The sequence below is a fragment of the Diabrotica virgifera genome, chromosome 2 (assembly GCF_917563875.1).
Source record: "Diabrotica virgifera virgifera chromosome 2, PGI_DIABVI_V3a".
Taxonomy (NCBI): Eukaryota; Metazoa; Arthropoda; class Insecta; order Coleoptera; family Chrysomelidae; genus Diabrotica; species Diabrotica virgifera.
This window is the reverse complement of record NC_065444.1, coordinates 45,862,268-45,888,531: the sequence shown is the minus strand read 5'-3', so window position 1 is coordinate 45,888,531 and position 26,264 is coordinate 45,862,268. Positions and strand designations below refer to the sequence as shown.

General features: G+C 34.9%; 1 protein-coding gene across 2 annotated transcripts in view; it reads left to right on the top strand.

Moving 5' to 3' along the window:
- The first annotated feature begins 9,270 nt into the window (after positions 1–9,270).
- The window catches only part of LOC114339488 (homeobox protein Hox-A1-like), a 207,051-nt gene continuing 190,057 nt past the window's right edge, over positions 9,271–26,264 (top strand). Inside the window, exon 1 of one of the 2 annotated variants that reach the window (XM_028290161.2) lies at positions 9,271–10,115. In XM_028290161.2, the coding sequence (XP_028145962.2) occupies positions 9,446–10,115 (670 nt within the window). In that variant the 5' untranslated portion in view covers positions 9,271–9,445. The remainder of the gene's footprint in view (positions 10,116–26,264) is intronic. The other variant, XM_028290154.2, reaches the window with a different exon arrangement.

Here is a 26,264-nt window from a genome sequence, read left to right as displayed (position 1 = left end):
TTCCAACGTTGTCAATCAAAACAACTTTAGAAACACTGTCATGTACAAGCGAACACCTGATTAAACAATGGACATAGGCAATATTCGTATAAATGTGAAAGAACGTTGGACTTCAGCAAAATTTGTTTAGCGAAATTGGCGTGAAATAAATAACAATGGCGCTTGTGGAAATTGTCAGAAAGCTGTAGCTTTTACCGTCTACTACTAGATGACACCAAAAAATAATTTTCGCAAAAAATGGACTTAGACAATTTGCTTATTAGACCGACGATATGCTCTTCTCTCTGACGGAACCAGGATGATTCTTCGCGTGCAGTCGCGGATTGTAACGAACTATATGGCAGGGCTGCCTTAGACAATATCGTTCCCTGCCATTGCGTTCATTGCAATCCGTGACTGCACGCGGAGTATTATCCTGGTTCCGTCAGAGAGAAGAGCATAATATGCTCCTACTTATGTATCTCCTGATTGGAATTCTCCTGATGAGGGGCTAAGAAGCCCCGAAACCGGTAGAGATGCTTGCTATACTCTCTGATTGAACTAGAATATAATTATCATTCTCGTTCTGTTTCTGCTTACCTACTCCCGAGTATGACTTGTTTGCATATTCGAGCGTTAAAATCTCCCAATATTTTATCAACTTCTTCTACGGCACTACAGTCCAAATTGAGCCTTGGCCTCCTTTATTTTTTGCCTTCATTCTTTTTCATCTGTGGCTGCTTTTATCCATACACGGACTCCTAAAAGGGCTTGTGAGTCGCTGTTTACTGTGTCTTCCCTGCGCTTCTTGGTTTTCCAACCGGTCTCTTTTCCTGCATTCTAGCATTCAGTGCTCTTTTTGGTAGCCTATCCTCCACCATTCTTATCACATGTCCGGCCCAATATTTTATCAAGTTTCCTCTAAATTGATCTATTTTTAGTTGTAATTCGTTATAAAATGTTTTTATTATTGTTTGGGACTTATTGTTATTTTCTGGGCAGTATACATCGAATATGTTCAGTTGTTCCTACTCCATTCTTATCTTCGCTGTTACAATCGTTTCTGATACGTAAGTATTAACACCATGGACGTAAGTACTAAGTATAAATAAAGATTCTTTATTTATACGTCTGTAATTAACACTATGATTAACACTGTTTGATGTGATTTTGGCTGTTTTTTACTACTCCACTGTAGAATAGTAGATGTTAGTAAGTACATATTAACCTAATTTTGATTTTAATTATCCTTTGTTTTTTGGTTTTTCCTATAGAGCACATGTTTTAGTAGTTTTTTTACTAAAATATGTGCTCGTACTAAACTAGCACATAGATTTTTACGTGGAGACCACTAGGTACCTATTTGGGCTATTTCTCGGTCCCGATGTTGAGCGATCTGATGTTCCATGTAGTACTTAATTCTCATAATTTGGGTCTTGGATATTTTTCTTTTGTCCTTATTTCTTGCAGTGTTCCTTTTTATATTATCAGTCCGGTTCTGAGGCTTCACATTGTTTCTTTGAACATAACAGTACCTATTCGTTTTTACGATAGATAGGTAAGCTTGCTTGAAACCTTGCTTGAAATTTAAATGGGAGAAAAACAACTTCAAACAATTTTCTATGCAGACCATGCAATACTAATATCTCAAAGTGAATATAATTTACAATGTACCTATGCTGTACCAATTTAATATAACGCGGCAGAACATTTATCATGTTAATCTTCCCAAAAAAACTAAATGCATGGTTATAACAGCAAATCCAGTAATATGTAAATTATGTTTTACATTTAAATTTTTTTTGCTAATAGAGAGATTTTGCACCTTATATTTTGCAATTCCGTTATGGTTATCGTTATACAGTGTGTCCACGGTTGGGGTGCCCAAGAGGAAAAACTTTTTTATTTTCAATTTTAGCGAAAAATGCCATTCTTGATTTAAAGTTTTGCTTGTTATAAAACCCCATAAAACGAAATAATATTCAAGTTTTTCAAATCCTGCTTAATTTTGTAGCCAATTTTATGTAAATCCCTATCAATTTTTGCACTAAGTTCGAAATCGTAACACTAATCTAGTGTTGCCAAGCCACAATATAGCTTAGTAACTGTCAACTCCGATAAATAATTTGCGAATTGTCATTTTTTTTCGACAATGTTAAGCGTTCAATAAAGAATTTATCTTGTGATAAATGTCATTATTAAAATTATTAGATTAATAATTACTTAATTAATAAATAATTAAATGTTTCAAGGAGAACGAAAAAGTCTGGCTTCATATTTCAAAAAAGCGAAAAGTTTATTCTCCCAAGTTATTATTGTTACAATTATTTCGAACTTAGTGCAAAAATTTATAGGGATTTAGGTACATAAAGTTGGCTACAAAATTAAGCAGGATTTGAAAAACTTGAATTTTATTTCGTTTTATGGGGATTTAGAACAAGCAAAACATTTTATCAAGAATGACATTTTTCGCTAAAATTGAAAATAAAAAAGTTTTTCCTCTTGGGCACTCCATCCGTGGACACACTGTACTACGTCTGCGCAGTAGCGAATATATGATCCGTTATCGTTATTAAACATAAGGGATTCCGTAATTTACGGAGGTTTAAAGTACTTAGTGCTTATCGTTATCGTTATAGTAATGGTTAAATTGCTTTGTTGCCAGAATGTAATAAAATCAGTAAAATTACATGTACCTACATAGATTCTAATTTTGATGACATATAAATTAAAATATCAAAAACTGTTCAAGTATATGCTCAAAAATTACAATAACGTTGTGACGTGAGGTTATGTTTAAATAACGTTAACGATGACACGAAAAACCTACTTGACAGGCTGCAAAAACTTTACTTTTTAACGTTGCCGTAATCGTTATGCTTAATAAAGTTAACCATAGCAGAGCCAAAATCAGCGGTTATTTTAAGAGGTGCAAAATTTCTCTATTGACTTTAAAACAGCTAGTTTTAATTTGTTTGTTAAATACTTGGGCGGCTGAAATGCAAAGTGGTCTAAGTCATACAAACCTGTTTCTGAGATAATTGATGTTTTTGATTTTTTGCAATAATTTTGTAATGACTGACTTTAGTTAAACAATTATTTTTTAGTTACTTTTGTACAATAATCTTTTATTTTTTAAAGCATATAACGTTTTTTTAGCGTGTTTTTCCTTAACGCTATAGCCAAAAAACTGACTTAGACCACTTTACCTTAAGTAAGTTTTAATACCAATTTTAATTAATTAGATGGGTAAAAGTGGTCTAAGTCAGGACTTAGACCACTTTACCGTAAAACGTGACTTAGATCGCTTACATTAGTTGATACTTTTAGCTATCTGGGAAAATGAAAAATAAAAAAACTGGTAATAATAAAAAGTAGCTTACTTTATTACAGTTCAACTTGTATAAAAAGACATGATAGGCCTACATCAGATAAATGTTTTTTTTAATCAATGTTTTCGTCTTGCTCTGGTTCAGCCACCTCTTCCAGAAGTCCAATGTCCTCAACATCATCACCTGTGATTAAGTTACGGTAGAACTCATGATGAACGGGTGGAATATAGTCCAAAAGGTCTAACATATCCCTTTTCTTCTCTTTAGTCACAGGACGGGGAGCATTGTACAAGTGACTTTGTTCAATCAACCCAACAGGTATTTGGTCATTGTTTCGATTTTTCTTTGTCTTTTGTTTCGACCAAGCGAGAGACACTGATTCAAACTGTACATCTTTCTGTAGAGTTTCCTTGTAGAAAAGGACAAAAGGATCTTCTCTGATAAATCTGATCCACTGGGTTTTCAGCCAGTTGAAGTTTCCTTTATCAACGTTCACTGACCGTTTAGTTACAGCATCAACTAACTCCGTGGTGGAATAGAAGTCCTCTCTGTCCATTTTTGTTAAGTGAAACGGATTCTTACTTCGGCATTTCAGGATGGCCTCATTCCACTCATTTGGGGAATAAATTACCTGTAGCTTTTTCTGCGCATAGGACTCGATTGAAGCAAAGTCCGTGTCATTTGGTAAAATTGAATGGCCACTTACCATGTATTTCAAATCAATTACATCGATAGACGTTTCCATCTGTGTCAACTTTTGCATAGCAAGAGCAAAGTTCCAATTTCTGTTTTGTCCAGTACATGTATCGCTGTACATAACAATATGTTTGCAATCTTTAGCCCTTGATAGCAAGTGCTTGGTTACGCAGGAACTAATCTCTTGGGAACCACGGGAAGCTTGGGTTTCGTCCCATGTGTACATAAACCCTAACCCATTTTTGAGTTCGTGACACCCTAAATTGTACAAATACATGTTTCGCTTATAATAAGCTATACCAGTAGTAAGTCTAGGAAATGGTAAAGCCTTTTCCAGGTCAAATGTGAACGCATAATAGTTTGGATCATCTTTTGATTGCTTTGCGTCTTCGTCCTTTGCTGACCTAGCAGCTTCTGCTTTTCTTAAATGCAGTTCATGCATTGCTTTCAAATGTTGTTTTTCCTGCTCATTTTGTAATACGTTCAATTTAGTTTTAAACACATCGCATTTTCCGCAAGTATCTTTTAGAGGGGAATGAAAATGTAAGTTGAACTCAGAGTTAAATGTGCGACGATACACCGCCTCACTGACAGGATCGCCTTTCCCATTACAGTATTCTAAATACGACTTGTACATAGCAGTGATGGTCAAGTGTGATGGTAAATACTTTCTGTTAGGGTTTTGAGTCCTAGTGTAATGCGATTGGTACGCAGGAAAAGAGAATATATGTTCCCTAACAACATTCATACGATCAACAGCAATTTTGTTGGCTGGAACATGACAGCCACGTTCGTCCAATCCAGGTGCTTTTCCATCTTTTAGCTTCTTCAAGGATCGCGTCAATCGACCGTGGCTGATCTGAAAGGTGTCAACTAAATACTGTCTACAAACATTGATGTTGTTGCCATCCACATTATGAATGTAAAAATGGTTGGACGAGCTCTTGTTTGGGCGGGAACCATCCCTTGGCCGACGACATTTTGGGATTTCTTGCTTAACCAAGCCACACAAATAGGCATTTTGCAATTTGAAAGATCCCAACTTCCAAAAAACTGAAAAAGCATGTTTCCTTGCTTCTTCATCAATGTTATTGTCACATTTCTTTTTGCACAAGCACGGAGTATTTCTAAATAATTTTGCTAGAACTGTTTTACCTTTCTCTGTTTTATAGGACGAACCAGAATTCCTTTGCTTCTTTCTACTTTGTCGCTTGCTTTCTCTTCTTTGACGTTTTCGTGTCCTTTTGGGTGGCTCTTCTTGAACAGCAACTGGAATCATTTCATCATGTCCTTCGCCATCACCATCACCAGCAGAATTTTCAAGGTTTCCAGAGTGCCGAGAGTCATCTGTAACAAAAAACACATATTCGTTTATACAGATTGAACTATAGCTGTACGCTCTAAAAAAAGTACCTATACTACATTCGCTCTCGCGAGATTTTTTTTAACACTGACGTTAGTAATTTCTTTTTTGAAAAGTTCAGTTGTCAGAAGTGACTGGAAATTACTACAAAACCAACGCACCTGCTCATATCCAATATTATTAATAGTAAACAGACATAAAAATAACATAAACCTTACGCCAATCAATAATTATTTATTTAAACCATTATAATGTATTGATAGCAAATGAGAAAATTATTTATTGTACAAAATAAAAATATTTTGTAGAAATAAACTTCACAAAATTTTATGAGATTAGTAGACACTCCCACTATTTCTAATAATTCTTCTTTTTTTAATGAAAGATTAAGTTGATTTGAGTTGATTTTAGCAGTTAATAGTGTGAGGTAGCAATTTTTGTGTTGTATGTTTCCTATTCCGAATGTGTCAAAAAAAATCTCGCGAGAGCGAATGTAGTATAGTAATGTGTAGATCTAGGCCCAGCCCGGTACAAGTTTTGAGGTTAGGTTCATAATTATTTATTTTCTTACCTGAACTAAATTCATCAGAAGGTTGGAAGTCATCTGATCCTGAGTACTGAAGAACGCTAGGCTCACTAGGTGTATCATCGTCTTCCATCACCGTGAACTTTATAAACACAACAATAATTATTGGCAAAAGAAAGCAACTGTTTCAAGCCTCAGCTGGTATGACAAGTGAATGAACAAATCGATTTCATGCAAACTGGTCTAAGTCTGACTTAGACCACTCTGCCGGCCGAATATACAGCTGACATCAGTCAGGCACAGTAAGCTTCTGCGCTCTAGCGGATTTTTAGGCGAACTACGACTTGGGTCTCTTTGCCATAAAATGAAATCAGCTGCTGGCAATCCAAATATGACCATAATTCAAAATGACAAAAAAAGTGACTTGAACCAGTTTGCCTTTCAGCCGCCCACTTTATTGTTTAATTTAATTGTTATCCATTGGTTATTAAATTGCTAAAATAAATATTGTTTGACTTCGTGTGTTCGTTTTTTTAATTCGCACGAACTAATAAGAAATATCAGGTGATTCCATATAAGTTTGGGTGTGTGTACAGTAGGAAAAATGAAAGAATACCCATGAACGAACATATAAAACACGCTGTATTTTGCTGTCACCGTGCCACACAAATAATTGACCAGCGCAAGTACATGTAATAATTATTGTTACATGTACTTGCACTGGACAATTTTCTTTGTGACACGGTGACAGGAAAATACAGCGTGTTTTATATATTCGTTCATGGGTATTCTTTCATTTTTCCGACTGTAGATAGGGGAGAGTTGGACAAAACCGGGTACCAGTCCAAAAACCGTCTGTATCTTGTGCTATGTTAGAGTAGCAAACGTTTGCTGCAGATTAAAATATTCTCAAATGACTTATATTTAATATACCGATGTCAATTTTTATAAATATTCTTAAATTTTCAATTTTTTTTATTTTTATGAAAATATTGCAAAATACCCGGTTTTGTCCAACCGGTATGATAAAACCGGGTAGTAACTTAATTACCATGTAAAAAGACTAATGGATAGAAAATAACATATTTATTGAAAGTACCTATATCAACACAAATCGAAAATCTATGAACAGAAGTCCTAAATAAAAACTTCATCTACATCATCATAGGCACTACAGGCTTCATGAGCCCATTTAGTGCAAGACACACATTTTATCCAACCTTTCCTTCGCCTTAGAATTTGAAAATGATTCATTGTAATATAGACATACATCGTCATTGTTATCTTCTTCCCCACAAACTCTCAGAATCTCCAATCAGAATCGGTTATTTCGGAACCCATTTTGTTTTTGGTGCAGCCTTTTTTATCATATTTTTCCTTTTTTGTCCAGTTCATTTAATTTTAATTTTTGTACGACTGGAGATTTTTTTCCTACTAGCTTTCTTACTAGCTTCTTCAACAGAGTTATCATTTCTTACTTTTTTTCTTACTTCTAAAGTGGATTGCGGAACATTGAAACTTTGAGAGGCTTTCTTGCATACTATCCTATGTTCTAGCACTTCAACTATTGCATTTTGCATGCTTCGTTGATCCCACGACTGACGAGCAGTTTTTCTTTTATAATGCCACATGTTTTAGTTTAACTAAAATCAAAAGAACCACTGCAGAAACTGGAAGTAACAATAATAGGTCTTATAAAATCGGGTACCCGGTTTTGTCGATTTTCGGACTACCCGGTTTTGTCAAACTCGTAAACGAGACACTAAATAGAGGAAAGTCGCCAATTATGGAATACCATTTTGTTTTGGGGATATAACATAATACCTTTATAGAAATGAAAACAATTTAATGTTATGACACATCCACATCAGTCATACATTTTTATGTAGTAATTAAAAGCCTTCTATTCAATATCTTAATTAACAAAAAAAAAATCGAACAAAAAAACAAAATCACAAATGAGTAACCAAATATGGAATAGATACCATATATGGAATATAGGCATAAACCAGCATATCAATAACAACAATAGACATAAACATCTGGTCTGAGATCAAATAAATTTAAATAAGAAAATTGTGAAAAATGAAAGAAGTAGCTTAATTCACTTGCAGACATCACAGATCCATGTATGAAACTCTGGACTAGCACAATCGTAATGAGCCCACTTACACTTAATCCACTATTCCATAATTAGGCACCAACGACTGTCCATATTTGGATTTGTACATTAGTTCAAACTAGTATCAAGTATCAACATTTTTTCAAGTTGTAATGTTTGAATTACAGAAGAAAGGTCATAAAATATCAAAATAAAGGTACTATTGATATACGCAATAGCATAACAAGTCTGTATTCATGCAGAATAACCAATAATACTCGTTGAATATATTTACCTTTGAAATTTTCTGCGAGACGATAAAACAAAACGCCAGGTCAGACACGTATCGTTGGCTCATCTGACACAGAGGTGTGAATACGATAATAAAGAGAGCGACTGAAATAGAGGATGGTCTTGTAGTGAGATTCCAACTAATATTTTCGGAGAAATCAAGAAATTCCATATTGGGGCACTATTCCATATTTGGTTACTTTGCTCTATTATTTAAATTTTTAAGTTATGAAATAGTATTAAAAATTTTTGACCAAATTAAAGGTAATATACTAGGTAACATGTGCTAAATTTTGAAATGGCTATTAGTTATTCAGTAGAGGGAAAAAACAACAACAAACTTACTTTAAAAATCGAGTTTGCTGCATCGAAAAACAGGTGAGGTCTTACTACTCCGGCACAGATTACTCAAATGAAGTAGAAATGAATACACACACGACTGTTGATGGTAAGGGGACACCTACCCGGTTTTGTACAACTCTCCCCTACTTAGGTAGCGTAGGTACATATATTTTTTTCTTTAGAATAATATGAGAATCTAAAATCGAAGTAATATTTTTGTATTCATATTTAGGTATCACTATCACACGACTGAAAACATTTTAATATATTTTCGTTCCATGTAGGTATCGATGTAGCTAAATAGGTTAATAACAGTTATCTCCTCTACCCATGAAACTAATATAGATATAAGCATCAACAAACACGCTCGAATAGTTTCTAATATAATGTAAATTTATGTAGAAAGCCAGGCTACCAATCTACCTCTACGCGAAAAAAAAAATACAAGTAAAGCTGTCATGTTCCCAACTTCCCATAAATGACATACCAAACATTTCCTAACGTTCCTATAGACACAATCATGGCTGGATGCTGGCCAATCGCTCTTCCAGCATCACATCTTTTCATAACCGCAGGCCGCTATTGGCTCCCGCACGCACAGCGCAAGACACGTGTAATCCATAGCTCCGCCCCGAGTGTGACGCAGCTGTGTTACAACTACACAATGTTGTAGATTGTTAGCGGGCCGAGAGACCCAATCAAGGCGGCACAGACAGTTTCGTAACGGATATTATATCGTTTAGTTGTTGAAAGTGCGTTCGGTGATCACAAACACATGCGTCGTGATTTCCACCCGCTGGGACAGTGAAATAACAATGATGACGATGGACATTACTATGTACGGTCATCATAATCAACACAACGCGCCCTACAACTCTTCCGAACCTAATTATTATAACTATTCCAGTGAAGTAAACCACTCGTCTTCCCATCATCAATTCCAGAACTACTATTCCTCCAATTACCATTATGAAGAACCTTATTTGTACGCTACAGCTCCAGCTGACTCCGTAGAATCACCGTCTTCACCGCATAATATGAATTATTACGCACATCAGCACGTCCAAGAAAATCCTATCGTGAATACAGACAGCGGACTGACTTATACGAACCTGGATTACGCAAACACTACCTCAGGCTATAGCCAGAACAACTACAATGACAACTATTCCAGAACTCACCCCGAGCTAGTTCATCATAATGAAAGTTCGGAAGACTCGCAACTGCAAGCTGGTTATCTTCACGAAAACAAATATCAGGTGGATATAAACGATAGCAACTATTTGTTAGGATCAGGAGCTCAGAATGCTTGTATGGAGTTTCAGCATCTTCATAGGTATAAACAAGAGATGATACCCGCAGAAGAGCATTCGAGGTTACGACAACACCACGGATTGCACTCGTTAAGTCCTGCCTCTATAGCGCAGCCTGTTTTGCCTACGTATAAATGGATGCAAGTGAAAAGAAATGTTCCTAAACCTCCTGGTAAGTTATTTCATATATATTATCATCAATTGAAATACCTATTACCCGTGTTTTTAAATGGTAGAGATTTTATCTAAAGCATGTACCTATATGTGCGACAAGTACGTAACTCAATACTGAATAAAAATCAATGTAGATAAACTATACTATACTTGTTTTATCAAAGTATACTAGTATGTATCAGACTTCTAAAAGACTCATTCATATTCAGCTCAGTTGGGGTATTTTTCGAAGTGTTAAATTGCATAAACAAGGGATCATTTCACAAAACAGGTAGAATAGGCCCTTGTTTATGGACTTTCACACCACAAGAAAATAACCCGGCTGAGCTAAATATTAATGAGTCTCTTAGAAAGCTGGTACTACTATACCATCAGTCTCCTTTGGTAAAAAATATTTAAAAATATATCAGTAGGTAGGTACATAATGACCATTTGCAGCATTAACCATGGTAAAAATTTGAAGGACCTTCAATCATCGTCACTTCTCTTCATGCTATATTGATACCTTTCTCTCGGAACTAGATACTTTGGTCTACTTTTTTCGTTTTTTTTTGGAACCATTCGCAGGTTCTCATCGGCGAGCTTCTATTGTTCATTTTTCTCATTTGGACGTATCCAAAAAGTTGGTTTTTCTTCTTAGTAGGTAGGTATCTGTTAACTCAGACAATATTATATCGTCGAGAAATATTGTTTTTTTTTTCTGCGTTAATTCTTCTTCTTCTTCTTCTTCTTGTAATAGGACTATGTCCTGTTTCTTCTGTTACAGTCTTTGCTGCGATCCGGAGCTCCAACTCTCGTACCATCGTTTTTTGGGTCTTCCTATGGGTCGCTTGGTGTTGGGCTTCTGTGTTTTCGCCCAATGCGCCATACGTTCAGGGTCCATCCGATCTACGTGGTCCCTCCACATGCGTCGTCGCGCTCTTGTCCATCTCACTACGTTCTGAACGCCTAGCTCTCTCAATGTGTCTTCGTTTCGTACTCTATCTCTGAGTGTGATACCTCTTATGGATCTTAGGGTTTTCATCTCTGTTGTTCTCATTATCTGTTTGGTCTTTGTTGTCTCGGCCCTTGTCTCAGCTGCGTATGTCAGTACGGGTCTAACACATGTCTTATAAATGCGGACTTTGCTTTCGGTGCTCATATATTTATTCCGCCAGATTATATCCCTCAGGAAACCAGATATTCTCGCTGCGTTCATTGCCTGCTGTTTTGATTCTTGCCACAGATGCCTGTCGCTAGATATTTCCACACCTAAGTATCTGCAATCCATTACCTGTTCGATTATATGGTCGTCCACTACTAACTTACATCTAATTGGGTTCCTGGATATTACCATCGATTGGGTTTTCTCTTTGGATAGTGTCAGGTTATACTTTTCGGCGGTTATTTTGAATTTTTGTAGTAGGCGTTGTAAGTCATCTTCGTTTTCGGCTATTAAGATTGCATCATCTGCGTAGCAAAGTATTCTCATGGTTCGGTTACCCATTTTGTATCCCTGATTCATTATGTTAACACTACCTATAACTTCATCCATTATTAAATTAAATAGGCATGGACTGAGGCTGTCCCCTTGTCTAATGCCTGCATTGATTTTGATTTCTTCCGTGAGCCCGTGTGTGGTTTTAATTCGTGTTTTGTTAGATCTATTGAGCTCTTTGATTATGTTTCTATACCTCTGACCTATGTTTTTCTTTTCAAGGATACTGAGCACGTCCTTTAATCGTACCCTGTCGAATGCTTGTTTCAGATCTACAAAGCATGTGAACATGGGCTTGTCGAATTCTATTGATTTCTCAACTAATTGTCGCATTATGAAAATAGCGTCTATTGTAGATCTGTTTGGGCGAAAACCCTGTTGTTCTTCCGATACACCGGCTTTCTTATATATTTTTTGGGATAGAATTTTTGTCAATAGTTTTGATGTAGAATTGAGTAGTGTAATTCCTCGGTAGTTCGTAGGATCTGTCTTTACGCCTTTCTTGTAGATGGGTATTGTTATACTCTCTCTCCATTCCTCTGGTACTGTCATGTTGTTTACAATTCTTTGGAATAATGTTGTTATCTCTTCTATTATTTTTGTACCTGCGTATTTAATTAATTCATTTGGTATATTATCCGGACCTGGTGATTTTCTATTTTTTGATCTTTTGATTGCTTCGTTTACTTCTTCTTGAGTGATGTTGTCACTCTCTGTTTCTTCTTAGTGAATGTTTTGTAGGTCATTTCTTTGTACTTCATTATTATCGTCGTTATCGTCTTTGTATAGATTCTCGAAATGAGTTACCCATTCTTCTGGTTTTATTGCGTTAATTTGTAATTCTTCGGTAACTGGCTTCTTCCTGTTCCTCAACATGTTCCATACCTTCTTTTGACCTCCTCGTAAATCATGTTCCATGTCATTTGAGAATTTTTCCCAATATATTTGTTTTAGATCTTTGATTCTGTTAGTTGTTATATTTCTTTCTGATTTATATCTTTGATACTCTTCTGGGGACCTATTGTTAATATATCTTAGGTATGCATCTTTCTTCTCTTTTGCTAAATCTTTGACTTCCTGTGTGAACCATGGTTTTTGGTTTCTGCCGCCGTTTAAGTCAACTGTTCTTTCTCCAATGGCTTCTTTTGCACTACTATTTATATGATTTTTTATTTTTCCCATGCTTCGTTTATATTGTCTGTGATTTCAATAGGGCTAAGATTGATCTTTTCCTCAAGTCTTTTTTGGTAGAGATCCTTAGTACTTTCGTCTTGTAGGGATTCTATGTTGAACTTGGTGATGTAGTTAGGTGGTTTCTTTCTCTCTATTATGTACGCGTGACGGTACTTACATATAACCATTCCGTGTTGCGTTCCCACATTCGCAGACGTCATTGTGCGTACGTCAAGTAAATTCGGTTTTAAAAATTCCGGTTTATTATTTAGCCTTCTAAGAGCCATGTAACAGCACTTTCCACCATACTGTACATAACAGTTTTTTCTCGTAGATAATACTTCATGAATTTAGCTGACTCGTATTTCTTATCCTTTCCATCTTCCGTCAATATTTATTTTTTTAGGTATTTTATTTCCTTGTATGTAGCTTTCTTCTTCGGCTTTTTCCCAGTACGAGTTCGCCGATATTGTCCTCCATAGCACTCTATTCTCGCAGTCACTCTTTGACGTCTCTAATATATCATAGCATTTCCTATGTACGTTTTTCCTCTTGTAGCAGGTCTTCCTCTCCGTCTTTTTCCCAGCGGGTCCTAGTCCAACACGTTTTTCGACCACCTGTGCTCTGGGAGCGTTCAAGTATTACGTAACGCAATTTTTGAGGATTTTTGACCCCCCCCCCATGTAACGCACCGTAACGTTTTTATGTACCCCCCTCCCCCTACCTAAACGTTACGTAACACCCAAGTGGCCATTTGAACCTAAATGAAAAACGAGGTTGCGAAAAGTACCGGAAACTCGGTAAAAGAACTTTGTTATTATTTTAATGGGATTTGAGGTAATAATAAAAACTTACAATCATCATTCAGCCTTAAATGTCCACTGCTGAACATAGGCCTCCTCCCCTCGTTTCCAACCACGTCTATCCTGCGCCGCTCTCATCCAGTTTTTATTTAGCTTTCTTAAGTCGTCAGTCCATCTTGTAGGCGGTCGACCGACGTTTCTCTTGTCTTCGCTTGAACTCCATTCCAATAACCTTTTTGTCCATCTCCCATCTGTCATTCTGGCAATGTGTCCTGCCCATCTCCACTTCAACTTGGCTAGCCTTTCGATGACGTCAGTCACCTTTGTTCTTCTCCTGATTTCTTCGTTTTTGATTTTGTTTTGCAGAGTTATTCCTAACATTGAGCGTTCCATTCCTTTCTGCGTTACTCTTAGTTTGGTAGCCGAGGCTTTAGTTAAGGTAAGTGTTTCTGATCCGTACGTCAAGACTGGGAGGACGCACTGATCAAATACCTTTCTCTTTAGGCATGTGGGCAACTCACTTTTAAAAGTTTCTCTCAGTTTCCCAAATGCTGCCCACCCAAGAACGATTCTTCTATTCAGTTCATGTGTCTGGTTATCCCTGCCACCCGTAATTTCATGTCCCATGACATGAAATATGTTCAAAACTTACAATAATAATCTTTTATTATTAATTTTACATTTACATTTAATTTACATTTACATTTTCCCTACTTGGCCCCATCCTTACATACATTTTTTTTCATTCTTTATTGTTCTTCTCATGCATTCTTCTATTTTATCTTTTTTAATAAAAGCTTAAAATAACATATTTATAATTTCAACATTTTATTTTGCTTAGTAAAAATTTCTGTATAACGAATAATATACGATGTTACCAGTAGTTTCGGAAAAATAGCGAAAAGAATGTGTAAAACTTTTTGTTCTTCAACGCCCTGATCGTGAAACCAAAATTATTTAGTAAGCAAACCCCAATTATTTTTTAATTTTTCACCTATCCTAGAGATCGTGTTACCTTTTTCTGAAACACTTTTATATATATAAGGCACTTATGGAATAAAATTATTTCTGTCCTTGTTTTAAATAATTTTAAAAAACGCTGGGACCCGTAGATTTTCATATATAAAAATGTGTGTTTTTTAAACATAAATTTAAATGTACAGGGTGATTCATGCAAGCCTAGCGTAGTCCATTATCTTTAATTTTAATTAAACACCCTGTATATTTTTGTTTTTAGAAGCTGCTTAACAACCTCATCTCAAAAATGTGTATTATGTAGGGTCTATTATGAATAATGCAAGGTGAAATTTTGAAATTATGTATAATTTTCGTCAAGAGTCAAGATGTTAATCACATAAAAATTTGAAATTAATAATTCAGGAATCACACTTTAAATAAGGGTATTATTTTTTAAAATATCTATCACTTTTCTAAACTAAGTATCAATATAGTGGGTTTTGTATTTAATGCTTTTTATTTAAAGACATTTTTAAATAATTTGAAAATTTGCGTACATATTTAAAACATTAATGAATACCTACCTACTGCTGAAAACGATACTGCATGTTATGGACTTAAATTACCCATTTCATTTTTACCAAAATATAAAGTACCTACCTATCTATTCATCAGATAAACCCATAAATAACTCCGAGGGAACAGTTCCGGATAGTGGAAACATATGGTCTTTTGAAAACAAAACAATTCTCAACGAAAGAATCCCTTTATTAGGCACTTGACATCATTTTGACTTGACCCTGAAAATCCTATGTCGCTAAACCATCAAAAATATAATTTAGGTGAAGTGAAATGAAAGAAGATTATGCGCTGTTGGATGTTGGGCTTTGGGTTGTATAATATAAATGAGAAATGGTTTACATTTGAGCAATGAATTTTTTTTAGAGTTTTCGGTTGATTTTATACAGTTTTCAGTAGATAAGTAGATTGGAGTTCAAATCAGTAGGTTATATATAGTTTTCAGTAGATCGGAGCTCAAATCAGTGGGTCTACTGAAAAATCAGTAGGCAAATCATAATACAATTCAGGGGTCTATGTAAAACATAAAAGAAATTATGTAGTTTTTTTATTTAAGTTAAAAAAGAATGTTACGTAACGCGCTGTTCGAACCTCCTCCCCCCATGTAACGCGCCGTAACGTTTTACAAACCCCCCCCCAACTGCGTTACGTAATACTTGAACGCTCCCGTCTGGCATTCTTTACATAAATATACCCGTACCGTTGCATTACTCTGTTTTCCACATTTTTTGTTATTGAGCATTCTACTTACATTCTGTTACATCTTCTCATAAAGTCCAGAGTGATGTTGTCATTTGCCATAATTCCGCTCCATATATCTGTTCGTATATATAATATTCATCACTATATTTTAAAGATCCTTTTTTTGATTCAGAGGTGTGCACGCAGCTCCACTGAGGACGCCGTAAGGCAGAAACAGCTGTCTGGAGATTGCGTATCGCCTCTGAATCGAAAGGAAACATCAAGTATTTTTTCATCCTTTTCTGTTTTCTTTAAAGTGTTGTTCCAGATAATTCCATGGAGTGCTTTTGTGGCTTGTTTTCCCCGTGCTATTTTCATTTAAATATGATATCTTTCATACAAGTACCATCTCCGTTTATCATTGAGCTTAAATATTTAAAAGTCTTTCATCTCTTGACAGCCTCTTTTCTTCTAAACTTAATTTCAAAACTGCAACCTCGGATCCAATAGAAAAGTATTCGATCTTTTTTGGGTCCCCATAGCTCATATTCTTCCTTTATCATAGGTAAAAATTCTATGTACTGACTTGGACATCTGTGAAAAGTAGTAAACTGTGGTGTGCTGATACGCCTATTGTTCCATCCTTTCAAAACCTGATCTATATTACCTAGGTACCTGTGTTAAAATGTGTAGGTCATAGACCACATCCCTGTTTGAGGCCCTTTGTTCCGCTGATTGTTTTTCTTAATTCATTGTTTAACCTTATTTGCACTTCTTGTTATATTTACCCATTTGTTCTGCTGAAGATAAGGAAGGAATGCGAAGTCATGAAAACAATACAAAGGAGAAAACTTGAATATCTAGGCCACATAATGAGAGGGGAAAAGTAATCCCTGCTAGGCTCATAATCCAAGGGAAAATCTCGGGAAAGAGAAATGTGGAACGTAGGAGGATTTCCTGGTTGCGAAATTTAAAGGGAGTGGCACGGGTGCAGTTCAATATAATTGTTCAGAGCTGCAGCGAACAAAGTTAAAATTGCTGTGATGGTAGCCAACCTCCGCAGGGCCACCGCTAGTGTTGGCCGCCAGTGTGCAACTTAATATTTGCCGCCCCCCTTTTAACACTTAAGTCGTTTCAACATAGGTACTTATTTAAAGAAATGTGCAGAAGATACAGAAATGTGTACATCGTAACCGTAACGCGTACATGAATAATAATTATTGCTCTTATCTCGACGTTACTTTTAGAAAGTTGATTAATAGCAAGCTGACAATTTGTTAATATCTTAACGGTGTCTAGACGGACAAACTTTGATGTATGGGAACACTGGAACAGGGGAAGTTTTAATTGTGGAACAGATTAAAAATTTGGAACATCAGACTATGAAAACGTTCCATATATTTTGTCGGTCATAACTTCCAATTGATTTTTTATCATTTTATTAAACGCTCACAAAAAATCAGACTGGTGTTTATCACCAACTAGGCATTTTAATGAGTGGAACACGAAGAACATGTCAAATGGCAGGAATCATGTTGGTTAGTAATAGCAGTTTGATTTTTGCATGAGAGTTTAATGAAAGGGTAACAAATCAATTATCAATTGAATGTTCTGTCCGACAAAATACATGGGACGTTTTCGTAATCTGACGTTCCAAATTTTTAAACAGTTCCACAATTAAAACTTCCCCTGTTCCAGTGTTCTCGTACATCAAAGTTTGCCCTACTGCCTACTAGACACGGTTAAGCTATTAAGAAATTTTCAGCTTGCTATTAATCAACTTTTTTTGGTACGCGGGATCCAGGCCTATTTGAAATACAGTAGTGTGCAAAAGAAACGGGCACACTACTATATTTTACAAACAAAATCGTTTATCAAAAGCATGGCTAAAATCATCAAATTCTCAACTTAGATTGAACTATTACCCATCTATAACCATACATAAGCATAAAGGAACAATAATATAACAGAGCAACCATCGAGTGATAAAAAGGATTTTCTTAAGCCACTGAGTAATAAAAAATACTTTTTTATTACTCAATGAGAGCACTTATCTAAATTCTCGCAAAGTATCGTATGGTCGTATCGTACTCTCTTAACAAATCATAAATGTTCAGAATTTGAAAAAAGGACCACGTAGATAAATATATCTTAAAGTCCGAACGAAGCCAGCCAATTTGAATTAAAAAGCATTTAATTCCCGGAACTACTTTATGACTACAGCTGCAAAAAGGCAGTTCATATAATAAATATAACATTTTCTGACATTTTTTTTAGATTGTTTGGAACATTAGAGTTTATAGAATGATCTGAATCATTACTATTTAATTTTTTAAATTTATTTTAATTTTAAAAAAAGTGTTATCATCAGTGGCTTGCTTTTCGCCGCCCGTATAATCGGCCGCCCGTGTGCGATGCACACTTTGCACACATGGTAGCGGCGGCCCTGAACCTCCGATAGAAGACGGTACTTCAAGAAGCAGACCCATTTCTTTTTAATTTGCATTCCTCTCATTGCTTTCTATAATTGTTTCCTGGGCACTCTATGGTATGCTTTCTCCAAATGGATAAAGGTCAAACGTGTTTGACCCATGGGTTCTTACCCATAATGGTCCATGTTTTGTTCAATTTTTTTCTGTGGAGAAACGATAGACTATGGGAACGACTATTACTATTGAAGAGATTACACTGACCCTATATACTTATTTTGTGACCTTTTATAACATTGGAAATAACCAATAGGTATATAATATATAGATATATAGAATTACAGTATTATAAGATTGACCCGTGGGGGCATATAAGAAAATATAGCTGGCATGTGAATGTGTTAAATATTTCGTTCCTAAGTTTAGAACCTTCATCGTATTCAATATCCAGCCTCCTGCCCACTGCTGATCATAGGCCTCTTCCTCGTGATTCCAACCCCGTCTATCCTGCGCCTCTCTCATTAAGGTTTTATTTATCACTTTCAAAGAGTCAGTTCATCGTGAAGATGGTAGATCAACGCTTCTCCGGTCTTCAGTTTCCCTCGGTGTCCATTCCAATAACCTTTTTGTCTGTCATTCTAGCTATCATTTCGATGACGTCAGTCATCTTGGATTTTCTCCTGATCTCTTCGTTTTTATTTTGTCTCACAGTTATTTCTAACATGGATTGCTCTATTCTTCTATGTGTGACTCTGTTTGGTAACCGATGCTTTTGTTAAAGTAAGCGTCAACACTGGGAGCACGCATTGATCAAATACTTTCAGGTATGTGGACAGCTCACTTTTAAAAGTTTCTCTCAGTTTTCCATATGTGGCCCACCCAAGACCGATTCTTCTTCTCAGTCCATGGGTCTGATTCTGATTATCCCTGATTATTTACACAGACCATCATAAAAGATCGAGGTTCTACGTAATATTGATTCATGTCGTAACCATCGACACTTGTAATAAAAATGTCTCGATACTTTTAAAACAGTGCACACCTTTTTTATTGTATCATCAAAAAATGTCATAGTATTTGAACACTTTCGTTATCGATAGACAGATTTTTAGCACAAATAAATAATTTTTTAGGTCATGCACTTCACACTAAATCAGAATCTGAGTAGTGTATAAATATTCCACTTGTTACCGTTTCATAAGTTTATGGTCTTTTTATGGTGCTATAAAAGTATATTGATCGGCATTACAATATTTAAATAAGAGTCTGTTATATAATTCTGATATTATTAGTGATTTATAGCTATTTATATATTTATAGAGGTAAAAGTTGATTCTCGTTACATCATGAGAAATTGGGCCTTTAGTTTTGTAGCAAAAGAGCGAGGTGAAGCGCATAAAAATAATTTCAATATAATCTGTGCTAAAATTTAATAAAGCTTTCGACAAAATTGAAGTCTCACATTAGGTACGTGAAAAAAATATCCAAAAACCTTATAGGTCTGGATCCCGCGTATGAAAAAAAAGTTGATTAATAGCAAGCTGAAAATTTGTTAATAGCTTAAAGGTGTCTAGTCAGATAAGCTTTGATACATGGGAACACTGGAACAGGGGCAGTTTTAATTCTGGAACAGGTTAAAAATTTGGAACGGTTAGACCACGAAAACGGCACATTTATTTTGTCCGACAGAATAGACTTAAACTCTCCGAATAGAGATTAAACTCTCATGCAAAAATCAGACTGCTATTTATCAGCTGTCATAATTCCTGTCATTTGCAATATTCTACATGTTCCACTCATTAAAACGCCCATTTGGTGTTAAATATCAGTCTGATTTTTGCATGAGAGTTTAATCTCTGTTCGGTGAGTTTAAGTCTATTCTGTCGGACAAAATAAATGTGCCGTTTTCGTGGTCTGACCGTTCCAAATTTTTAACCTGTTCCACAATTAAAACTGCCCCTGTTCCAGTGTTCCCATATATCAAAGTTTATCCGACTAGACACCCTTAAGCTATTAACAAATTTTCAGCTTGCTATTAATCAACTTTTTTTCGTACGCGGGATCCAGACCTATTATTTAATAAGTTTAGTAAAACTATTTGGCCTGGATCCCGCGTACAAAAAAAAGTTTATTGATAGCGAGCTGAAAATTAGTTTAATAGTTATTTATGATATAAGTGTTAAAAGTATAATTTTAAGGTACGCATGTGAAAGTTTTTATTTACATGAGTGCCTTAAAAATGTACTTTTTAACACGTATATCATACAATATTTTTTCTACAAACGTCTTATATATCAATAATTATAATTTATTCATTCTCAAATACAGGACAATACCTACAAAAAGTTTTTCTTGAACTTGACTGACATTCCATTTTTATATTTTTCTTGACATTACATCGAAACTGCTTATAGTGTCAATACGTTAGTTTTTTTTCTACAAACGTGTTAAAAATGCAATAATACAGTTTAAATTAAATTTTAATAACCTTTTAAACCACCTTTTTCAAATTTGGCAAGTTGTACTATTAATATTAATGTTAATAAATGAAATATAAATATTTTGACGTTTCACAATTTGACAATTCACTTTTAACTGCAGTGCCTTAAAATTTTTAAAGCACGAGTGCTTTAAAGTAGCATTTTTAACGCTCTTATGGTGTGCTAAAAATTGCATTTTTAACACGATTGTAGAAAAAACTTATTTAAAATTTAACTGGCTTAACGGTATCTAGTCGGACAAAATTTGATGTATGGGAACACTGGAACAGGGAAAGTTTTAATTGTGGAACGTGATTTTAATTGTTAGACATGTCATACTGACAAGTTTATGATTGTGAAAATTAGCAGGGGCCTGTTTCATAAAAGTCACAAGTTTACAAGTTACAAGTTTACAAGTTACAAGTGTTGGCTGACAAGTACAGTAGACTCGCGATTATCCGAGGTAATTGGGACCGTGACTACCTCGGATACGGAAAAACTCGGTTAACACTGAGCTTGGTTATATTGATAGAAAAACACATAAATGACCATAACTGTGAACATTTTAATGACAAAACTGATACAGTACTGTCTATAAAAGATAAAAACATTTGCCTTATCAATATTACTGTTTTTTAAAAAAGTCTGATTGATTTTTGCGTAAGCTTCATTCCTCTTTTTGAGGCGACGATTTTGCTCCAAGGTTGAAAGTTGTAACTCACCAGTTATGACTTTGCCTCGGTTAACCAAGGGGCTCGGATAACCTAGACTCGGATAATCGCGAGTCTACTGTATTTAAAAATTTTGTTTCATAAAATGATTGTTGACACTGGTCAAAAAATATTTCTGACATTTGTTTTCGACAAGTGTAATAAATATTTAACATCAAACTCACGTCAAAACTATATCAAAACGTCATGTCTCGCGAGTTAGGAAATGTAGAGTTATTGCGTGAGATTATATCGAGGAAAGATATTTTATTTGGAAAATTTAGTCCCACTTTAATAAAGACGTTGAAAAGTGAACATGAGATAAAGTAAAAAAAATAGCACTTGCAATGGGTCTCATCAATGAAACCAAGCAATATTCATATTACCGTGATGAACTTTGGCAAAATTTACGGAAAGAGTGCAGTGGAGAAGCTGGAAAATGACAGAAAAACAGGCACAGGAATAGGCGCGATTGTCAAAAAAACGGAGATAGATATCTGTTAATGTACGAGATTTTGGGAAAAGATTCACCGGTTTTGAATGGAGTTCAAGAAACAACGGCAGAAATGGAACCAATTGCAAAATATTTTGATAATGTGTCCACCAATAATAGCCCGGAGCGAAACGAAAGGCTACACATAATTTCTAATAATGGAGCTTCAACCGCCAAGGCACAATTGCTGTTATTATTTCCTCAATTTTTATAGACTTCATTCGAAATCTTTTATTGAACTCCATCAATGCATTAAAAGTAAAATTTACTCTTTAAAGAAATACTCGATTTAGTCGTTAATGCCTTACTACCACGTTGACTTCGTCCTCACTGTCGCTGGACCACATTTTTTATGAGAAAATAGGACGGTGACAGGATATTAAGTTCCTGTCACTTTACACTAATAAATGCTAGGAAAAAATGATAACTTTTCATTGATTTATTTTTTATGAAACAAAAACCTACCTACAATTGTAAAACAAACTTGTAAAAATAAGACTTATTACTTGTCACTGATAATCTACTCTTGTCACTTTATGAAACAAAAACTTGTTACAAGACTTGTTTGGCACTTGTTCGACAGGAATTGTCACTTTTATGAAACAGGCCCCAGGTTGTTTTTAATTTCATTCAATAACAAACTTTATATAATATATGAAAAAATGTTTGTCAGACAAATATGTGGCATTTTAATAAATCCGACACGTAGAACATGTCAAATGACAAGAATTATATTGGTGATAAAATAGCAGTCTGATCTTTGCATGAGAGTTTAATGAAAGGGTAACAATTCAATTGGAAGTTCTGTCCGACAAAATACATGGGACCTTTTTGGTAGCCTGACGTTCGAAACCTGTAATCTGTTCCACAATTAAAACTTCCCATGTTCCAGTGTTCCCCTACATCAAAGTTTGTTCGACTAGACACCGCTAAGCTATTAATAAACTTTCAGCTTGCTATTAATAAAGTTGTTTTGGGACGCGGGATCCAGGCCTATATAATGTACCTACAAACTTGTAACGAAAAAGCGATTGACTACCCCAGCTAATTGAAACAATACTCGAAAATATTATCCCAATCAACTAAGATAGCCATCGTTACACCCTTAGCTTAGCTCAGTCACTCAGGTGTGTGTTCGTCTTGTCCTAACCTTAGAATGAACTCTGAAAATTGGAATGGAAGCAAACAAAACATAGTTTTTAACTAATCATGTTTATTGTTCATAAAGATATAATAAATAAAATGACTTGTAAATTGCATTAACAAATGTATTCAAATTCTTGCCAAAAACTAACAATTCTGGATTATACTTATGGCTTTTGGTAGCTGATGGTATCTTCTTGATGTCGTATGGTACTGCTGCTGATTCTGAAACGGGCTCTGGGGTTGTAGGTGTTGTATTCCACCAGGCCTACGGATGTTGGTCGTTGCAGTCTTGGTAATGCGGTTGCAGCCCTGATGACATGGTCCTCGTTGTTGTATCGCCGGCGATTTGAGGATGCTTGCAGCTCCCGGAGGGAGGAAAGTGCTTTTATTCCCAAAAACTATAAAACAGAGACACATATCAATCATCAAGAAGAAAAACCAAAATATACCTTTGCCAAATAGTATTCAGAAATAGTAATTGGCAAGGGTAAATTACATAGAATTTAGATGAGAATAGTTAAAATTCTGATTACTAAACGTGCATATTAATAGATGAAAAGAAATATAGAAACCAAACACATGGTTGAACATTTGAAGGTTAGATAAAAATATTATAAAAAATGTTATAAGAAACTAGGTATGGATGGAACATAATGACTGTAAGAAATTATTAAAAAAAACCATATGTAGCTCACCCCAAGAGGAAGATGATTTGTTGAAATAAAAATGATTTATTTTTCGAATTACATGCATTTTTAAGGATTAATTTTTCCCTTCCAGTTTGTGTCTTCTGGTAGGGATGAAGTATGAAGTGACACTTTCATGACAGTGCGACATAGGTGGCGGGCATGTTCCGAATTGAGACAGATACTTACGGAGTGAGAATGTATACGAGGTACGTTCAGTATGTTCAGATGATGATTTAAATAAAAAGAGATATATTAAATAGAAGATAATAAAAAAGGATAATAAAATGATAATCAAAGAGGATAATAAAAGAGGATAATAAAAGAGCGCCAACCAATTTTTAAAAGGGGGAAATGGGTAAACCAAATAGAAGAAGATAATTATTAATGAAATATTAAAGAAAATAAGGTAAAATAATTATTTCAAAATAAAATATCAAAGATGTGACGTTTGTAACGTTACAAACTGTAACAAAACAAATTAAATAACGATAACTAAAATTACTAAATTAATTTTAACAGTTTTTAATTAAATACTAGGAGCAAGCAATTGGACTTCGTAAGTCCTAGGTTTTTACCCCACCTGGCCGGAAGTAGAACTGGAAGTCGATATTTGAACCCTTCGTGCAAATTCTCCCAATCAGAATTCATAGACCAGTACTGCTCCACATTTTTGTAAACTCTTTCTGAGAAAATTACTTTTTTACACCTGTTAGGATATTACTGTACTGATTTATTTATGAACTGTTACGCGAATTGACTTTTAATTAGGGTAAAAGCACCAGTTATTGGCCTCTTAAGGAGAGCACGTCGATATATCTATGAAATGTTTTGTTACTGTGGCCTAATATAGCTATTTTTAACATCATGGAATTTTATTATTATTTCTACATATTGCAAAGTTTTATTATGTTAATCTTTTATGTCTGAAAATATTTTATATGTGTTCTTTTCTAAATGTGCAAATGAACCAGTTATTGGCCATCCTGTTCCAGTTATTGACAACATATGTGTTAGTGATTGGCCATCATTTTTAAAGTGATATTTTACCAAATAATTCGTAAGTTAAAATAGGTAGACAGGTAGGTGTTTGAGTAAGCAAGGAATTTGTGATGAGTGTGGACACAAAAAAAAAGATATGTCAAAGTAAAGTTTTATTTTTTATTCTGACAAGATTCGCAAACATATACTTGATCTGTGCCGCCATAGAATCTTGTTATGCAAGTTACATGATATGTTCTAAGACACCTTTGGCATCTAATGCCTTCCTTACACTATGTAATATTTAGTACACATAGGTAACACACACCTTTAGAAACTTTTTGATTTTTAAAATGTGATGGAATGTTTGATACCAAGTTTGTATTTTTAAAACGCGGAAGAACGTTTGATACCAAGTTTCGATTTTCGAAGTCTGAAGGAAGATTTGATAATAAATTATCAGACAGAATTGTAATTTTTGTTAAGGACTGATTTGTATTATCATCAAATAATTTCCGTTTGGATACAATTTTTTTCTCAACAGCTTTCTTAGCAGATTTTAAAACAGGGGCAAACTGTACTTAAGTTAACAGTTTTTGCTGGGTTGTCTCTCCTAAACTGAAGCACAGCTTTGTTCCAAAAAAGTTTTTAGAGGCCTTAATGCAGCCACATCCGCTCGTTGCATTAATCTCGTGGCATTAGGATATAAAGCTACTAAAATAATTATCAAATCTGTACAAAGTTGACTTGTCTGTACAGTTAAAGGGGTTTTATGCCCATCAACAAGAAGTATCACCGGACGTGCAATATTATTTTGATCTAAATAAGGGTTAAATATATTTCCAAAATATTCATAAAAGTTTTTGTTGTCCATCCAACCATTTTCTGTTAAACCAATACCCCAAGAATTCAGCACAACACTTAATATATCATTTGGCAATCTTTTATGGGGATAACTTATCGTAGGAGGTAAAATATTGCCTATTGCAGAAAATGTGAACATAACTGTTAAGTTAACCTTTGGGTTATGTTCAATTTCATAGACGTTTTTCTGGAACCCTTCATAGCCAAAACCTTTTTATTATAAAAACATGTCTGGGACATAAATAAAAACATGTCTCGTCACCATTGAAGATTCTTGTTGGGTCTTCAAGAACGTCTGAAATTCCTATTTTATCTAGATACGATTTTATGTTGTCAAACCATTTGGTAATATCTCTTTGGTTAATGTTTGAACTTGCTGATGTCAGGATTGCGCTTTAGAAATGCTGATAGCCATGTTCTAACGAATAGGAAATTTTGACAATGAAAAATCCAGCGTTTCAGTTGTTCCTCTTCATCCTTCGAAAGAAATGGATCTGGTCCATGCGTTATCTTGTTATGAAATTTTTGACTTTTCCGGTAACTTATGGTGGCTCTGGAAATATTAAAAATTCTTGAGGTTTCTCGCTCACTCATACCATTTTTAATTAACTCTAACGCTTTTTTAACATCGTCTTTGGAATACTTTTTTTTATAATTGTTTTCCGTTTTAGATCGTTTTGGCATATTT